At 55.1% G+C, this 16,346-nt stretch overlaps 1 protein-coding gene across 10 annotated transcripts in view; it reads right to left on the bottom strand.

Annotated features, from left to right (window-relative positions):
• The window catches only part of MVB12B (multivesicular body subunit 12B), a 52,102-nt gene extending 42,041 nt beyond the window's left edge, over positions 1 to 10,061 (bottom strand). The window contains exons 1-4 of one of the 10 annotated variants that reach the window (XR_014887223.1): positions 9,877 to 10,061; positions 5,486 to 5,569; positions 4,363 to 4,485; positions 6 to 113 (exon numbers count right to left, since the gene is read on the bottom strand). Coding sequence is in view for 3 of the 10 variants with exons in the window: in XM_085239153.1 (XP_085095279.1) it covers positions 6 to 113; positions 4,363 to 4,485; positions 9,581 to 9,643 (294 nt within the window). In the remaining 7 variants the exon portion in view is untranslated. Of the gene's footprint in view, positions 1 to 5; positions 114 to 4,362; positions 4,486 to 5,485; positions 9,820 to 9,876 lie in introns of those variants that run through there. The other 9 variants (XR_014887221.1, XR_014887220.1, XR_014887222.1 and 6 more) reach the window with 9 other exon arrangements.
• Positions 10,062 to 16,346: the final 6,285 nt, after the last annotated feature.

Here is a 16,346-nt window from a genome sequence, read left to right as displayed (position 1 = left end):
CTTACATTTTCTTTTGAAAATGATCTTGTGAAGCACAGGTATCGTGTGACCTTGGATTTAAATAGGCCATCCTTCCAGAGGTCAGCATCCAGGCCATCTGCTGTTTGTGCAATCTGGAAAGAAGAGACAGAAGGATAGAGGAGATGCGTAAGCCAAGATAACATGAATGTGTGTGCAGTACTTCTTCCTCAGACCTTTTCTAATTAACGGTAGCCCAAACTCTCACAGCATCTCATTAGTTTCTTCAGAAGGTGCAGTGCAGAGAACTTCCAAGTAGAGGTATGATAAAGTTCTAAAAATGCTGTCTCTGGGGAGTCCATTGATTAAAGATGCTCTGACAAAAGCTACTCTAATGAGGAAACAGCAACTCTGGTGCAGTCTCCAAACAATAGTTTGGACAAGTCAGCATACTGAGGCATTCAGTGCACTACACACACACTGTGCAAGCTGCAAGGAGGGGTCCATTCTGACAAAGCACTGGAGAGCTATCTGCAAAGTGAGCTCCAAGGCTGCCCAGGAGCCACGGCCACTTCTGACAGCACGAACTTGAAGAACAGCACTCCTGCAAAAATCGTTGTCTTTCCTTGTGATTTTACACACGATTTCAACCAGATTAAAGCATCACATCAAATGAGTTGTGGAGCTGTGACAGCGACTGCATTCAGTACAATCAGTAGCAAACCGGAGGGTGAGGAAAACTCCGCAGGTTCTGCATGGAAGAGACAAATGCACACAGGAAGGCAGGCAGCAGCAGATGTCATTTGCGGAGGCTCAGGGCACGGCACAAGGGGCACTGGGGCCAGAGCAGGGCTGTGTCAGCAGCGGGGGGCAGAAAGCCCTGCCCAGAGGGCACGCTCCTAAGCAGAGGGGACTGCAAACAAGTCATACACTCCCCTAACGTCCCCTGACAGCTCCCACAAGGAGTCTAACAGGACGGTAAGCACAGCAGAACTGCCCAGTGCCCCTCAGAAGGAACAAACCTCCCCTCTGCGGTTTCTTAAGCCATGATCACACCGAACTAAGCGAGACCTTGGCTCCCGTGCAGCCTGATAACAAAAAAGCTGGTATCTTTTGGTACTGTCTGCACCCATATTTTGTAGGGCAGAGGCTCTGTGCAGACTGCGGGAGGCAAGCTTCATGCTGACCTCCCTATTATCCAAAAAGCAGGAGAGAAACGTGCGTCTAACACAAAGGCAACAAAGTGCATGGGTTGCTCTTCACATTTCAGCATCTTCTGCTCACAAATCCCTGCTGAGCTCATTCCTAGGTACAGGACATGGGAACAGCCATCAGTGCCTGCCCCGAGCAGCAGAGCCCAGCAGTATCCCACCCTGACTCAGCGATGAAAAAAAGCAACAATAAAACAACAGCAAAGCCACACCACAAACCCTTTTAGGGAAGTACCCTGCAATTCTAACTCCACAGTTACCGCATGCAGCAGCTGAAGCCAGTTTACCAGCGAGTCATCAAGAGAAGCACTTGGCCCATCAGCCCCACTTCCCTCCTGCCCTGCCTCGATGCCCCAACAGCCTCCCATAGCGCTGCATGGCTCCCAGTGCCATGGGCTCCCAGTGCCATGGGCAGGGCAAGCCAAGAGAACCCTCCTTGTTTCTGCTGAAATGCAGCAGTTGCAGGCACCATCTCCATCCCCAGCAATTAATCCTGAGTGCTGTGGCTTCGCATCGTCCTGCTGAATCCTTTTTCCAAGCCTAGATGTAAGCATGCATCAACTTGTCAGAAAACTCATGGGGAAAGAAAACAGAGTAACATAAATGAGAAAGTTCTTGCATCACCTTCTGGGCACCGGCATGGGGAGGATCCCCAGCGCCTTGGAGTGGAGCTGCACCCAAGCAGCACTGTGCACGAGGGCATGGCCTTGGTGGCTGCACTGAGGGGAAGGGATGAGGAAGGGCTGTGGCCCCAGGCAGCCCCAGCCATGTCCCCCTGCCCAGGTAGAACACGGGGGACAAGAGCAGATGCCTGGTAATGGGCGCCCAGCACACCCACCCTGACCTTACCAAGGGGTCAGTGGCATGGCTCAGCTCAGCTGCTCTTCCTGCCTTCCCACCCCAGAATGCACTGAAACCCAACAGGAGGGGACTCCCACTCACAGCCCTATAGACACTCAGAGACGCAGCAGCAAAGCACAGGCTGTGCTGCTTGCAGTCTGTGCCATGCTGCAAAGCTCCCCATTCACCCTTCCTGCCCACCTCTGCACTCAGCAGTGCCAGTTGGGGTGGGTTTTCAGGAATTTGAGTTCAGACACACTCTGTATGTTTTGGCAAAATGCGTTCTTTAATGCTCCAGCTACTAAAAGATCTGGCCAAAGCGCCAACAGCTGTTTCCTCCTAAGCAGACAGAAAGGGAAATGAGTTGTTTGGATAATTAAGAAAACTACTGAAAGAAAAAAAAAAAAAAAAGATGGAAAAAAAAAAATCTCAGATCCCCTCACTCCCTGCCACCCCTGCCTGGGCGGGCAGCACCCCAGGGCCCAGCCACAGCCCTAGGCACTGCCCTCCACTGGGCAGAAGGGAGGAAAGTAGTGCAGTAATGGCTGCGTGTTGTGAAAAGTGCACAGATGAAAAGGAAAACTAGATAAAGCCTACATATAATATATCTGGCTCAGAAAAAAAAAACTGGTTATTATGCCATCACAGAATTCAAACCCACCAACAAAATGACACAATGCCCAATTCATTACTGTTAAGAGGAAAAGCATTCCCACAGCTCTGAGCCCACTGTTGGAATAGAGTGCTACAGGATGCTGCTGCAAGGGGCAAAGAGATGGCATCCCCCAGGGAGCTGCAAGACCATCCCTAAGCTACCTGCGGTCAGGGCGTGCTTGGCTTCCTGCTTTGAGACACTACAGCCCGGGTTCTGGAGGTTGAGGGAAGTGCTGCCCTGAGTGCACCCATCCATGGTGGATAAGGCCACACCACCACAGGTACTGCATAGTGGGACACCAGCTGTGATCCTGTGCAGAGCTACCCTGCTGCATGCACAGAGCACGGGCAGAGCTGCTGCAGGCAGCAGACACCTCAGTGCCTACAGCAGAAGCTGTTAGCCCCAGGGTCAGGGGAGAGCTCCTTGTAAACACAAAGTGAGACAAAAATCAGAAGCAAGGCAGACTCCTCCCCATGCCCCCTAGGAGAGAGCGACCCACATTCTCAAGCATTATTGCAACACCACTATAATTGGATTAAGCCCCGGGAAGAATCTTTTATCTTGTTTAGTTTAAACAGTGTTAGGGCTGCAGCCCCCATTAAACTCCACACATGCTATCTGGGGCAAGTGAGGTCTCTGCCCAGTCATTTAGGCAGAATGCTATTCTGTTATCATATCTCTCACACTGCCCCGTGCTCCTTTATCAGGGCAAGCAGCTAATTACACAGCCTGGCTCACACGGGCAATGAGTGCTCAGAAAAATGCAGTAAATGCAAAAAACCTTCTGCCTTTCAGAAGCTTTTTCACAATTCCCCCCTCCTTACTGCAGTCCGACCCATTTCCTTCCTTCTCACACAGCAGCACGGGGCACACCGCAACCCAGGGCTGTGAGGATGTGAGCTACATGAGCTGTGTGACACTGAAACCCAAGATGCAATGCAGCATAGCTGGAGCAGGACACACAGAAAGATGAGCTACAGGCCAAACCTTCCCTATACTGCTCTCCAAAATCAGTACTTCATGATGTTTTGCTGCCTAGGACACTCATCTATAGGCAAATAAAATCACCCTGTTGGTTATACAGCAACTAATCCAGGGAACAAGCAGCTGTTAAACAATGACCTCCATCTATCCATTCACATACTCATCTCCACTGGATCCAGCTGCCTTTTCCTGCTGCCCAGCCTCCTGCCAAAGCTTAATTTAGAGGTTTGCATTCTGTCCATCAAAATTGCCCTTGCAATTTCAGCTGGTTGTGAAACTCTTTGCTTCCCAATCTGGAGCTTCTCATCATTATTATGCAGTGCTGATATGTGGGATTAAACAGCTGATGCGGGATCCATTTATTTGGAGATGTAATTTGTGCGATACTTAGGAATCCTTCAGGATGGCAGTTACTAGGATTATTAAATTTGCATGCCACAGCAGCCAGCTGTTTCTCAGAGCCCTTCCTCCAGGTAATTATGCTCTGGAGGAGAAGCACAGACAAAGTTGCACAACTGCACCTACAGACCTCCATCCAGGGAAAGCACTGCTGAGCGCCCTGGGCTGCAAGGTGGGCATACAGACACCAAATTACTTCCTACAACATGTCTGATGGCAAATCCTGGCTGGAAGAGATATTATTCCCAGCAGAGTAAAGTTTCATTAACGCAGAACCAAAGCATTTGCAACAGCAGCTGAACTAGTTCTACTTACTACATCATAGCCTGTTGGTGCGCGGCTCCGGGATGCGACCACGCCAACCCCTGTGATGGGATCCATTGGCACGTCAGGCAAGGCATCAGAGAGATCTCGCACTTCAGGCATTGTGGACTGATCCTGAAAGAAAGCAGAGTTAAGGGGCTGCTTGGGAGCGTGCACTCCCTGAAGGAACAGAGCACTGGAAGCCCACATGCGTGCCACAGCGCCTGTGCCCGAAAACCATGGGCTGCCAAGTCAAATGCAGGATCAGGTAGACACGCCTTCTGTGCTTTTGTTTGCTTTGGTAAGACGACATGCTTGTGCAATGCCCAACAGGTTTGGAATTTGGGTCAGCAGCCTCTTCTGAGATTAATTTTATCATTTCCAGGATATTTTGCATGGGCTGGTCTCCATCTAGCAATGATGGGAAAACCCAAGCTCATCCCTTCCCTCCCAAATAAGAACAAATTCCATCCTTGACTCAGACTGGCTGAAGCTGCTCTGCTATTTTAAGCACCAAGAAATCTACACCCCACGGCTTCAGCATAAGGCTCCCACCCACGACAGGCACTGGGCACGATGAGGGCTCTCGCGAGGCTTCAGCCCCACCACACCCCCCTGAACCAAGCCACGGCCGCATAGCAGCACAGATGTGTCTGTATGCAAAACTGTGCCCGTGGCGGAGTGCCCGAGCACCAGGGGAACACAGACGAAGCAGCACAGGATGGTCTGATGCAAAGCAGACAGAGGCCTTCAAGGAGCCCGAGCATCTCCCATGAGCAAGGCAGAACAGCACCGAATACTTCAGGGTAGAGAACGACACAAAGAGGGAGAAAAGCAGGTGAAACCAACCCATCTTGGAGAGATGCTGTTGCTGGAAGCAGGAGGAGAGGAGAGCTGTCCAAAGAGCTCATGGGAGAGGAGAGGTGCCCTTGCCCTGGCACATCCTCCTGCAGCGGCAGCAGGGCAGGGCCCTTGGCTCAGGCAGGACTGCCCCAGGACCCCCCAGCACCGCAGATCCAACGGCAGCACCTGGCACAAGCGCTGCTGTAGGCGGACAGGCAGACAAACTGCAGGCAGGGTCTCCTCAGGGGGACCAAGCCCAGCACTGAGGTTGCAGAGATGGCAGGTTACTTACTGCTTCTAAAAAGGCAGAGGTGAGTGCTGGTGCCAGCAGGACCAGGGTTACACTTCACAGTGCCCAGTCTGAACCAACACGGTGCTGCAGGCAACAAAAAAGAGCAAATCTGGGGCCTATGTAAATAACAATGCCACACAAACAACCAAACCAGACTGCCTAAAGCCTACAAAGCAGTGGGAGCAAGCGGGTGGTAAAATGACCACCACCACCAGAGCTCTGCCCCAGCACCTGGGTGCGCACCCAGCACACGCACAACACACTCGGTCAGGGCCCGCACCAAGCCTCCTCTGGTGGTGCCACCACCCAGCACGGCACCTGCAGGATGGCACCCGGCTGACCCCAGGCTGTGCGGCACGGCGGGGCAGCTCTCACCCGCGGGGCACTGGGATGCAGCTGGAGCTGGTGCAGAGCAGCAGGAACCGGCCTGCGTGCTTGGTAAATGTTTTTCTGAACTCGGAACAGGTCAGAGCAGAGCTTCGGGCTGATGCAGACCATGAGTTACATTTCAACTCCCTCTCGGGCGCCTGCAAAGTTTAGTTTCTTTGCTATCACACCTTTGAACTTAAAAATAAAAAACAAACAGTGAAAGAGCAGATTAAATTAGGGAACAAGATTCTATAAATACATCCATTAGATAGCTTGTTGTTTTAGGGAAGTTCTCTTCAAACACCACATCGCTGACCTGCCAGCAGTGTGGCAGTGCCTGAGGACTCGGCTGATGACCAAGGACGGCCCGGTGCTCCCCAAAGCCCCACCACCCCCCTGCAGTGTAAATCTGGGAACAGCCCCAAACAATCACAGCATTTTTTGCACATTCCCTGGAGGCTGTTCCCAGCAGCAGGGCACTTCCTGCTCCCAGCCTGGGGAAGCGGGACGCAGTCCTGGGCAGGAAGAGGCCCAGCTCAGGCCCCACTCACTCAGTGCAGTACTGGCCGGGGCACAGAGAGATTCCCACTCTGGAGCGGCCTCAGGAACATCAGAAGCTGACCTTCCTGAAAAGCAGCAAAACTACCCCCAGACCCTCAGCAGCAAAGCTTCTACCCTGAAAGCTTCAACCATGGCTCCACAGACAGCCCACATCAGGCGGGCTCCACGCAGGGCAGTCACCCCAGCTCCCTGCAGTCTGTATGCAAGGACGCTCCACTCCAGCCACAGAACAAAGACTGCAGCATGCACCAGTGGCGGCTTCCTGCCCAGCCCCACAGTCACAGGCTGGAGGCCACGACCTGCAGGCACAGCACCATGTAATACAGGAAACCCCCACACAGTCTGTGCTTGGAGCTAGGCCTCACTGTGTCGTAGCCCCTGAGCTCTCCTTTTACATCTACTTTGTGCTCTCTCTCAACTGTTTCCTTGCTTGCTCATCTCTGATGACCCCAGGCACGCTTTCCTGCTGGCCTCACCGTCTACTTGGAGTGGAGCACTGTGCCCTGGTGACCCAACCGCCCGCACTGCTGCATCACGGCTGGAACACACACACACAGAAGCGCAGCTCCAGAAATCCACGCATTACACTGAGCTCACAGACTGCTCTTCTTCTCAGCGCCCTTTTTCAAGAAACAAGACCAAGAGTGGGTGGCAGATGAGTAGCCAGTGCCCGATGTATGTGCTGTAGAAGCCTCACACTGCAGGGAGGCAGGCTAGATTCTGAGGCTAAATGGAGGGAATCGGGAGAAAGAAGAGGCTCATTGGCTCTTCCCGCAACTGTAAGCCCTGTGCTTTGGCACCAACCTGCTCATCCTACAGAGAAGAAAGTCACAGAATGGAGACCTTAAAGATCATCTAGTTCCAACTCTCCTGCCATGGGCAGGGTTGCCAACCATTAGATCAGACTGCATAGGATCCCATCCACTTTGGCCTCGAATGCTCCCAGAGGTGAAGCATCTATAACCTTTCTGAGCAAACTGTTCCAGAAGCTCACTGAGTAAAAACATCCTTCCTAACATCTAACCTAAACCTATCTCGAGGCCATTTCCCCTTGTTCTATCATGATCAGACTGTAAAAAGTTGGTGAGACCACAATGAGGCGCCCCTGAAGCCTTCTCTTCTCAAAGCTAAACAAGCCCAACTTCCTCAACCCATCGTCATAGGAGAGGTACTCCAGCCCTCTGATCATCTCTGTGGCCCACCTCTGGACTCACTCCAACAGCTCTGCATCCGTCCTGTACGGAGGGTCGCAGGCCTGGACGCAGTACTCCAGATGGGGCCTGACAAGAGCAGAGCAGAGGGGGACAATCGCCTCCCTTATTCAACTGCCACCCCTCTGCTGATGCAGCTCAGGATACTGCTGGCCTCCTGGGCTGCACGCACACACTGCTGGCTCATGTCAGCTTTTAATCCACCAGAACCGCAACTCCTCCTCCACAGGGCTGCTCTCAAGGAGTTTTTCTATCAGTCAGTACTCGTATCTGGGATTGCCCTGACTCAAGTGCAACACCTTGCACTTGGCCTTGTTAAAATTCATTAGATTCCTGTATGCCCACTTTATGAGTGTGTCCAGGTCCCTCTGGATGGCATCCCTCCCCTCTACTGTGTCAACTGCACAACTCAACTTGCTGGCATCAAAAGCATGAGCTAAGGCAAAACTGGAAAAAAAAAAAAACAACCACCAGCTACTTCAGTATGTTCCTGTACTGTGCAGGAGACAGTCCCACCAAACCAGAGCAGGTGCTGCTGGAAACTCGTCCACACAGGTGGGTTCTGCTCCACCACTGATCACAAGGCACAGCATGGCTGCTTGCACAGACTACTGACATTTGGGTCAAAAAAACTAGGAGCCAACGGCAGAACACATGGCTAGGGACCTGGACACACATTAGTCACAAGCAGACAGATTCAGGGTCATCTTTCACCCAAACAAAGGTTTGCCAGGAGTCACTCGCAACTCCCATTCTCCGCACAGCTGTCCTTGCACCAGCTGCTAGAGCCCCATACGCTGTGATGGACCTGAATGGGACAGAAGTCTGGGACTGAGCAAAACGGAGCTCTTGAGTTGCTGTGCAGTAGTCCTAACTGGGGACACCCATTTGTGAGGTATCCTATTTCAACCTAAAATAGATTTCCACACACAGATGACCTTCCCCAGGGTTCCAGTGACATTTGGGTCATTTATTTCCATCTCTGCACCTGAGGGCTGCAAGGCCTGAAGCCTGGGACTCACTTAGAGAAGCACGTCACGAACCAGAACATTTTGTATTTATCTTCCACCTTCAAGAGCTCAAACCGAGGCTTCACCCCAGAACATCTCATGGGTAAGGTCACCTCAGCCAGGAGCCGCAGGAACAACATCGAACCACAAAGCTGGGCACAGCAATACCTGATAAACACAGGACGGAGGAACACGGCTGTCGGCCCGGGCACTGAACACCTCCTAGGACCCTACGCTATCATAACCCAGCTGTGACTGTCCCGGCTCTGAGGACACGTGGGAGGGGATGAAGCTCAGAGGGTCCCTGTGACCCTTCCTGGGCACCACAGAGAGACACTAAGCGCTGGGAATGCGGGAGGGGAGCAAACAGAGCGTGGGCAGCTCAGCACCCCGTCCCGGCTGGGATGGCAGAGAGACCACGCGCCGATCACCTCCAGCTGTGCAGAAACCTCTGCAAACAGGTGAAAAAACAACAACGGTCAAGCAAATCCACGCCGTAAACGCTTGCAGCAAAAGACCACATAACGCAGTGCTGCTGCAATTCCCTCTAACCAGCCGAGAACAAAATTCGCAGCAAACTCCCCAGCGCGGCGGGGCCGGCGTCCCACCCGCGCCCGCAGCCCCGCTCCGCGCAGCAGCAGCCCGGCTCGGGCCGAGCCTCGGAGCAGGCCGCGCCCGGCGCCGAGCAGCACGGCGGCGTCCTGTGGGCCCGGCCCCGCGCGGGTGGCGCCGCGGCTGCGGTTTCGGCCCCCGTCCCGAGCCGCGCCTCCTCGAGGGCCGCGGACGGCTCTGCTGCTCCGCGGCTCCGCTGCCCCGTGCCCCGGCCCGGCCTCGCGCGGAGCCGCGAGCGTTCGCAGGCCCGGCCCTCTTTCCGTCCTTCCCTCCTTCCTTCCCTCCCGGAGCGGGGCCGGCCGAGGACGGCGGCGGGGCCGGGGACACTTAACTGTTCCCCGCGCGGCGGGCGGCGGCTCGCGGCTCCCTCGGCGCAGGCAGAAGCAGCTCCTCATCGCCCGGCGGGGCGGGGGTGGCGCGGCGGGAGGAGCGGCGGGGGCGGGGAAGCGGCCTAGCGCGGGGGGCGGCGGGCAGGGCCACACCGGCGGCCCGGGCCGGCCCCTGGGAGCGGCTCCTCCGCGCCGCGCGGCTCCGGCGCGCCCCGATCCGCGCCCCCGCGCCGCCCCCCGCCCCGGCCCCGCGCCGCCCCCGGCCCCGCGCCGCGCCGCGCCGCCCCGCCCGCACTCACCGCGGCCGTGCGGCGCCGCTCCCCCCGCGCCCACGCGGAGCCGGACCGGCGCGCCGCCGAACCGACCGCCGCCGCACCACGGGAACCCCGGGGCGCGGGGGTCCGCTGCGGCCCACCCGGGGGCCGTGCCCCGCCGGTCCGGGATGCTGGGAGTTCCGCGGTGCCAAAAAATAAACTTTCTAAAGAGAACGATGCGCCTGTCGACTTCCGCTTGGTAGGGGTCTCGGAATCGTTTCGCCCGCGTCCTCACCCCGCCGCGCGATGCAGCCTTCAGGCTCCCGCACGCGGCTGTTGCCGGGAGGAGCGGGGCCGAGGTGCGCGGCGCCCTCGTGCATCGCCGGGCCGATGGCAGCAGTTGCGCTCCTGGGGTCGAACAGCTGCGGACCGACCCGACCTCAGCGATCCGCCCGGCGCAGCCTGCAACCAAACGGGGCACGCAGCCCTGCAGCACAGAGACGTCCTGACCTGAGCCGCTGCGGAGCTCTGCTGGGCTCGATGTTGTCACGTTCCAGCGATGGCACTGAGAACGCGCCTAGTTAGCGGCTGATGCAGACCGCGGCACAGCTTACACCGGCAGCCATAGGGTAATGCCGCAGCTGTCCTGCACCCAGCTCTGGGCACCGTGCTTGCAGGGGGTAATAACCCACAGAGTAGAACGTTGGTGTAAGGCCAACATCAACAGCCTTTACTGCAGCACTGAAAGAACTGGAGGAAAGAAATAATGAAACAAAACCAAGCAGAGGTGAGAAGCAAAGTGCAGTACAGAGGAAAGCATTAAGCTGGAAGAGAATCAAAGAGGAAGGCAGCAACCAGTTCTTGTCCTCAGTCTGGTCTGGAAGCAGTGGGTATGAAATGCAGTAAGAAAAGTTCTGTGAAGGTGTAGTGAGAACCTTTATAACAAGGCAGGCAGCAATACCCAGGGCAGTGCTGTGTACCCCAGAACATGGCACTCCTGCTCCAGCACAGCTGGGCCCATGGCCTTCCCTCTCTGCGCAGCTGAGCACCCCTCTGTACAGTGTGTGCAGCTCTCGTGGTAGTGGTTTCTGGGTTCAAAGATTAAAACAGAATAGAGAGAAATAAGGAATACATCTTTTTTGAGAGATTTTTTTTTTTATTCAGAGAATAATTTAGAGAGAAGGAAAGATGATGCCTGGTGGAAATGAGAAATATATGTCCCATACATAATATATGCCCCAGACGTCCCATTACAAATACAACAAGATTTCCTGAACTGGAGAAGTTGTTACCCATTACAGTGCACTAATGACCCTCCACGGAGACACCGATACTGAGAGAGTCTTTAGCGTAATGATATTAAAAATCCTACAGTTTCAATAAGATCCTCCCTGCTACCATGGCAGTGTGAAATGAATCGATTCCAGAGGAAGACTCTAATTGCTGCTTAGCATCCACAAAACATTCCACCATACACTGCAAACGTACACCCTGTGTGTCTGGCAGGAGCTGCGGTGACACATCGCTCCCAGCACAGCTCAGGTGCTGCTGCTCTCCCCCTGGAGGAGCTGCACTGCTCAGGGCACACGGAGCTGCTATATGCAGGGCTGAGATGGACGCAGTGCTGCTCCTCCACAGGGCACGAGCACAGGCTCTGAATCAGCACATACTTATTCCCATAGCATTAAGTACATGACTAACCACACTGCAGTTGGTCCATCTACCATATAAAGTTCCTCAAAAGCGTAACTATTTGCAAGTACAACGTTATCCCCCAAATACTTTGCATATATTTCTTTTCCAAGGGTACATTTGTTTTTTACTCAGACAATGCCTTTTCTCACAAGTTCTCCTGCCATATGCAGTGTCTGCATCACGCTGGGCTCTGGCTCCCAGGATGGCTTTCTGAGAGGAGCAGAAATATCCTGGTATCTCCTGTGGAGGTTTCAGTCCAGGCATGGGAACAGCGCAGCTGCCAGCGCACGTCCCAGGCACAGACACACAGGCAGACTGCAGCGGCAGAAGGAGGGATGTGCATGGGCTGAGTGCATCCCAGAGGGCTCCGGGTACTCTTTCTCCAGAAGCTGGGGCAGTTCCCACATACCCCCATCCTCAGGGCAGCACGGGCCCGGGCACTGCATGGCCTATCAGATCAGCAGCTAAATATTTCTTAAAAGTGTCTGAGCTACAGCAAAGCAGCACTGTGGACAGGCTCTTGAGTTGCTGCAGGCTGCGGGGCACCACCTGCTGCCTCCCAGAATGTGCGTGGGCTGCTCTTCAATGGGGAGATCCCAGAGCATTTCAGGTAGTGACATGATCCTGAACAGCAGTGATATTTTGGGAGTCAAAACCTTCAGACCGCCCACCAGGTCCCACAGCACATTTTGCATTTCATTTTACTGCAAGTTTGATCTTCCTGTGAGAGCCTGGGCAGAGTGCACAGTGCTGCCTGTGCAGCACCACGCAGCAGCGCTCAGCCCACTATTTATATGTTATGGATCATAATATTTAAGTGGCCCTGCTATAATCCTGTAACTGGCTTTCCTTGGCAAAATGAGCTCTGCTCAGCACATGCTAACAGCTGTCTGTAAAACACATTTATGAATTGTCCGTGAATTTCCCAACAGCACAGCTGTGGTGCTGCTCCCCGAGGCCTGGCGCTGGGCACTGTGGGGACAGGGACCAGAGCCATCCCCTCTGCTGGGGAGCGCACAGCTGGGCAGAACAGGCCAGTGGTGTCTTATCTTGAACACATGGCATCTCCTGCAGCTGCTGAGTGGGAGGACAGCTCTCTATGGTCCCAAGGTGAGAGCACTGATAGGTGGGAAAGGCAAAGGAATGTGCTATGCCCTCCAGCTGGAAACTGCCTAAGCCATGAGCAACATTAACCTTCACTGAACAAATCAAGGGCAGAACACAAGGACAAAGGTGGTAATGCTGCACTGAGCTGCCTGTGTGCTGCTGCTGCCCACTCACCAGGGTTCTCTGGGCTGGATCATGGTGGGAGCAGCCAGCCCTGCTCACCGCCAGCCCCAGCAGCACCACAGATCCAGTCCCTGCCTCACATTGGGCACTGCCAGGTCCCCGCAGCATAGCAGTGGGCAGCTTAAAGTCATCCTGCACATTTGTGCTGGTTTTGCAACTCCCCAGGGAAAGCTGCAGTTCATGCAGGAGCCTGAATACAGAGGAAACACTGTGTTTAGTGTTATCAGTTCCTCACTTAGCCCCAGGTCAGAAAAGCACTAAAACGTATGTACCATTTTAAGCACATGCTTAAACAGTTCACTGAACTAAAGGAAAGGCTGTGAGGTCAGTTACTCCGTGCAGCCCCGCAGGGACAGCAATTCTGCTCACTGCAGCGGCACAGCCCACACGCAGGCTGACACAGTGCTGCAAAGCCCTTGAGGTGCTGGTCCAGGGCTGGGGCAGTGCCTGCACCTAAGGTCGGGCTCAGAGCTGCACAGCTGGCCTATGTATTGTAGCTTCCGTGGAAAAAAATAGGAGGCATTACTTCCAGAACAACCTACATGTTGTAGCCCAGTCCAGTTCTGGCATAAGGAACACCAGCATACACCAATGCTGCTGATGACAGCTGTGACTCACAGAGCACCAAGAGACAGCCACAGCCAACTGTGCTCGTGCTGCAGAACAGGTGGAGGCATTCCTCACAGGAAGGGGCAGCCCAGGGCTCCCGTCAGCTCCCCCTGCAAAGGAAGCCAGGCTCAAAGCATCACAAGGTGGAAGGGAGCAGCTTGCCCAAGGTGCTGCCACTGCAGCAGCTCCGCGCTGGAGTGGGGTCATCCATGCCCCACCAGGAGCAGCTCTGTCTGTTCTGCAAGACAGCTTGGAGCTGAACTGTAGCCGCTCTTCTACCCAAACAGAGGGCAGAAAAAGCACATGCTTAATTACCCAGGGCTGCACATACCCAGGATCTCCGATTATGAGTAATAGCTACAGTAAGATGGAGACTTTTGCTTGAATGATTTTGAATGATGAACATATTTGGGGAAATAACGTTTTCTCTGCAAACCCTGTGGTGAAGTGTTGGTGTTCACCTCACTTTCCTGCTGGGGATGGGCACCGTGGGGCACAGTGTGCAGCACACACTGCCCTGCCCTCCATCTGCTGTCAGGCACTGCTGCACACTGCCCCGGGCCCACCCACACAGGCTGGGGTGCCCCACATGCACTGTGCTGCTGCATGTTCTCCCTGGGAAGGTGTGCAGCTCAGTCTACGGCAGTTATGCATGCAGCACTGCTGCCCCAGGAACACACTGCCAGGCAGTGGCACACAGGTGACCTGGTGTTTGCACAGAGGAACACTATCAATAATTCATGCAGTGATCATTTGACGGTGCTGGCATTGCTCACAGTCCAGCTGGCTCTGTGAGGCATTCCCTAGGTGCAGCCCCCTCTTCATTCCACTTTACAAGGCCTCAGAAACTACAGCTGCGAGTTTCAGATTCACCAGAGCAGAACCTCAGTATCCTTTGTTCTTCCTAAAACCATCAAAATAACGCACACACATTGCAGTCAGTGCTGCAGCCAAAGGATTGCTGCCCCCTGGTGCAGCCCCGAGCCGCCTCCAGCCTCACTCCTTTGTGTGCAGGAGCACAGCGAGGCCGTGTGCCGCCAAGGGCCATCCCCCCGTTCAGGGCAGGCTGGTTCCCCTGTCACAGCTCCCAGGCCAGCTGGCAGCATTACAGCATTACACTGCTGCCCGGCTCCTTGGCTGCTGCAGCTTGTGCCGCTTAGCACCCCAGCGCGCTGCTCGGCTGCCTGACAGCATTCAGGGCAGAGCAATGCCAGCAGCAGCCATAACCAGACAGTGACAGCATCACTGCGAGAGCAGGAAGGGCTTCGCACTGAGCTGCCAGCAGGAGCGGTGGAGGCCCTCACACCCCACTCAGAAGCCGCCACGTACAGAGCCGCCCCCCAGGGCACTCAGCACCAGGCCCCAGCAGCACGATAGTGCCTAGCATTAGGGGAAGAAGGGCTCCTCAGCCCCTTCCTGGCTGAAGGAGGCTCACGCCAAGCACAGCTTTTGTAGGCAAAGTGGAGCATTTTTGCAATGTAAATATTTTAAGAGTGGTGTTTCATAAAAGGAAAGAAAAATCTCATCTGGGTTTAGCAGAAACACACATTCCCAGAACTTCTTCAAAGGCTTGCATGGAGGATGCTGTTCTCTGTCTCCTCACGGCAACAACTCAGGATGCGACAGAACGGGGGCCAAGCCACCAGCCTGCAGGGCAGAGGCCAGGCGAGTAGAAGCCCATAGCAGAGCTCAGCAGGAATAGAGGGGGACCCAGAGCTGTGCTTAAATGTGCTCTGTGGGCGGTGTGGGGCAGGTGGGGCTGCCCAGGGCTGACAGCAGCAGGTGCTGTGGCCCACACAGGTGTGACAGTCTGTACTACTCTCAGCAGGGCGGTGCTGTGGGTGGTGCCCAGGGCACCTGGCAGAGAGGCTGAGAAGGGCCTCTGCTCACCCTGCCCTGTTCCTGTTTGCCTTTGATAAGTGACAGTAAAACAGTGCCTGCGTTACAGTGACATTAATGGAATGGCCACCGCGGGGCTGCCTCCTGCTCTGTGTTTTTCAGACAGAGGCCAGCAGCCAGAGATCAAAACCTGTTTTTATGTTGCTACAGAATGGTGTCAGCTCAATGAGCCAACAAACCCCGCAGTGCCGGAGCGTGTCCTGCGAGCGCCGCTCAGCACTCAGAGCAGTGAGTTATTGACAGAATGCTGCTGGAGGACCTGCGGCTCTCCTGACCCAGATATGTGTCATCACCAAACCTGCAGGACAGAAGTCTCCAAAATGTCACGTTCACTGAAATATTCATGTTGTAAATACAGATGGTATAAAATCTCCAGCGAGGTTGCAGCCTGCTCTTATGTCAGCTGCAGCACTGAGAGAGGAGTCAGAGTTGTGTTGTTAAATCCATGTGTGGTTGCAAGGACAGGCGCTGTACGGCGCTGCGTGGGAGTTATGGGATGCAGAGCAGTGCTACTCTGCTGTTTCCGGGAGCAAAGCAAGGCGCTCCGTCTGAGCACGGCCCTGCTTCCTCCACCAGCCTGCTGGGAGCATCTCAGAACTGCAGCAGTATTTGCACAACTGAAGCTCCAGCACATGTGCAGGCATCAATCCTGGGCACCGTGCCCAGCGCCTACGGGCACACGGAGTCCCACTGAGGGTGCACAGTGCTCACGGAGCTGAACGGAGTCCTTGTGCCAGGCACTGCCCACCCAGGGGTCACCCGCAGCACCGAGGGGGTGCAGCTCCTGGTGTCCCTGCCCACGACCCGCATTCCGCCTGACGTGGAGCGGGCACACAGCACCTGCAGGGGACAGGAGCCGAGTGTGCCTCGTGCAGCCCTGTGGTGCCGGGCTCGGGGCCACCTACAGTAGGGTTGTGGGGATGGGCCTGGGGCCGTGGCCAGGAGAACCCCTCCTCAGAGCGTGGCATGGAGCACAGTGCTCCAGCTGCCTGAGCCGCACTGCCCTTGTGCAGTTGTCTGCC

Source organism: Meleagris gallopavo, chromosome 19 (genome assembly GCF_905368555.1).
Source record: "Meleagris gallopavo chromosome 19, MGAL_WU_HG_1.1, whole genome shotgun sequence".
NCBI lineage: Eukaryota > Metazoa > Chordata > Aves > Galliformes > Phasianidae > Meleagris > Meleagris gallopavo.
The sequence above is the reverse complement of the archived record's forward strand: the minus strand, read 5'-3'. Positions and strand labels throughout refer to the sequence as shown.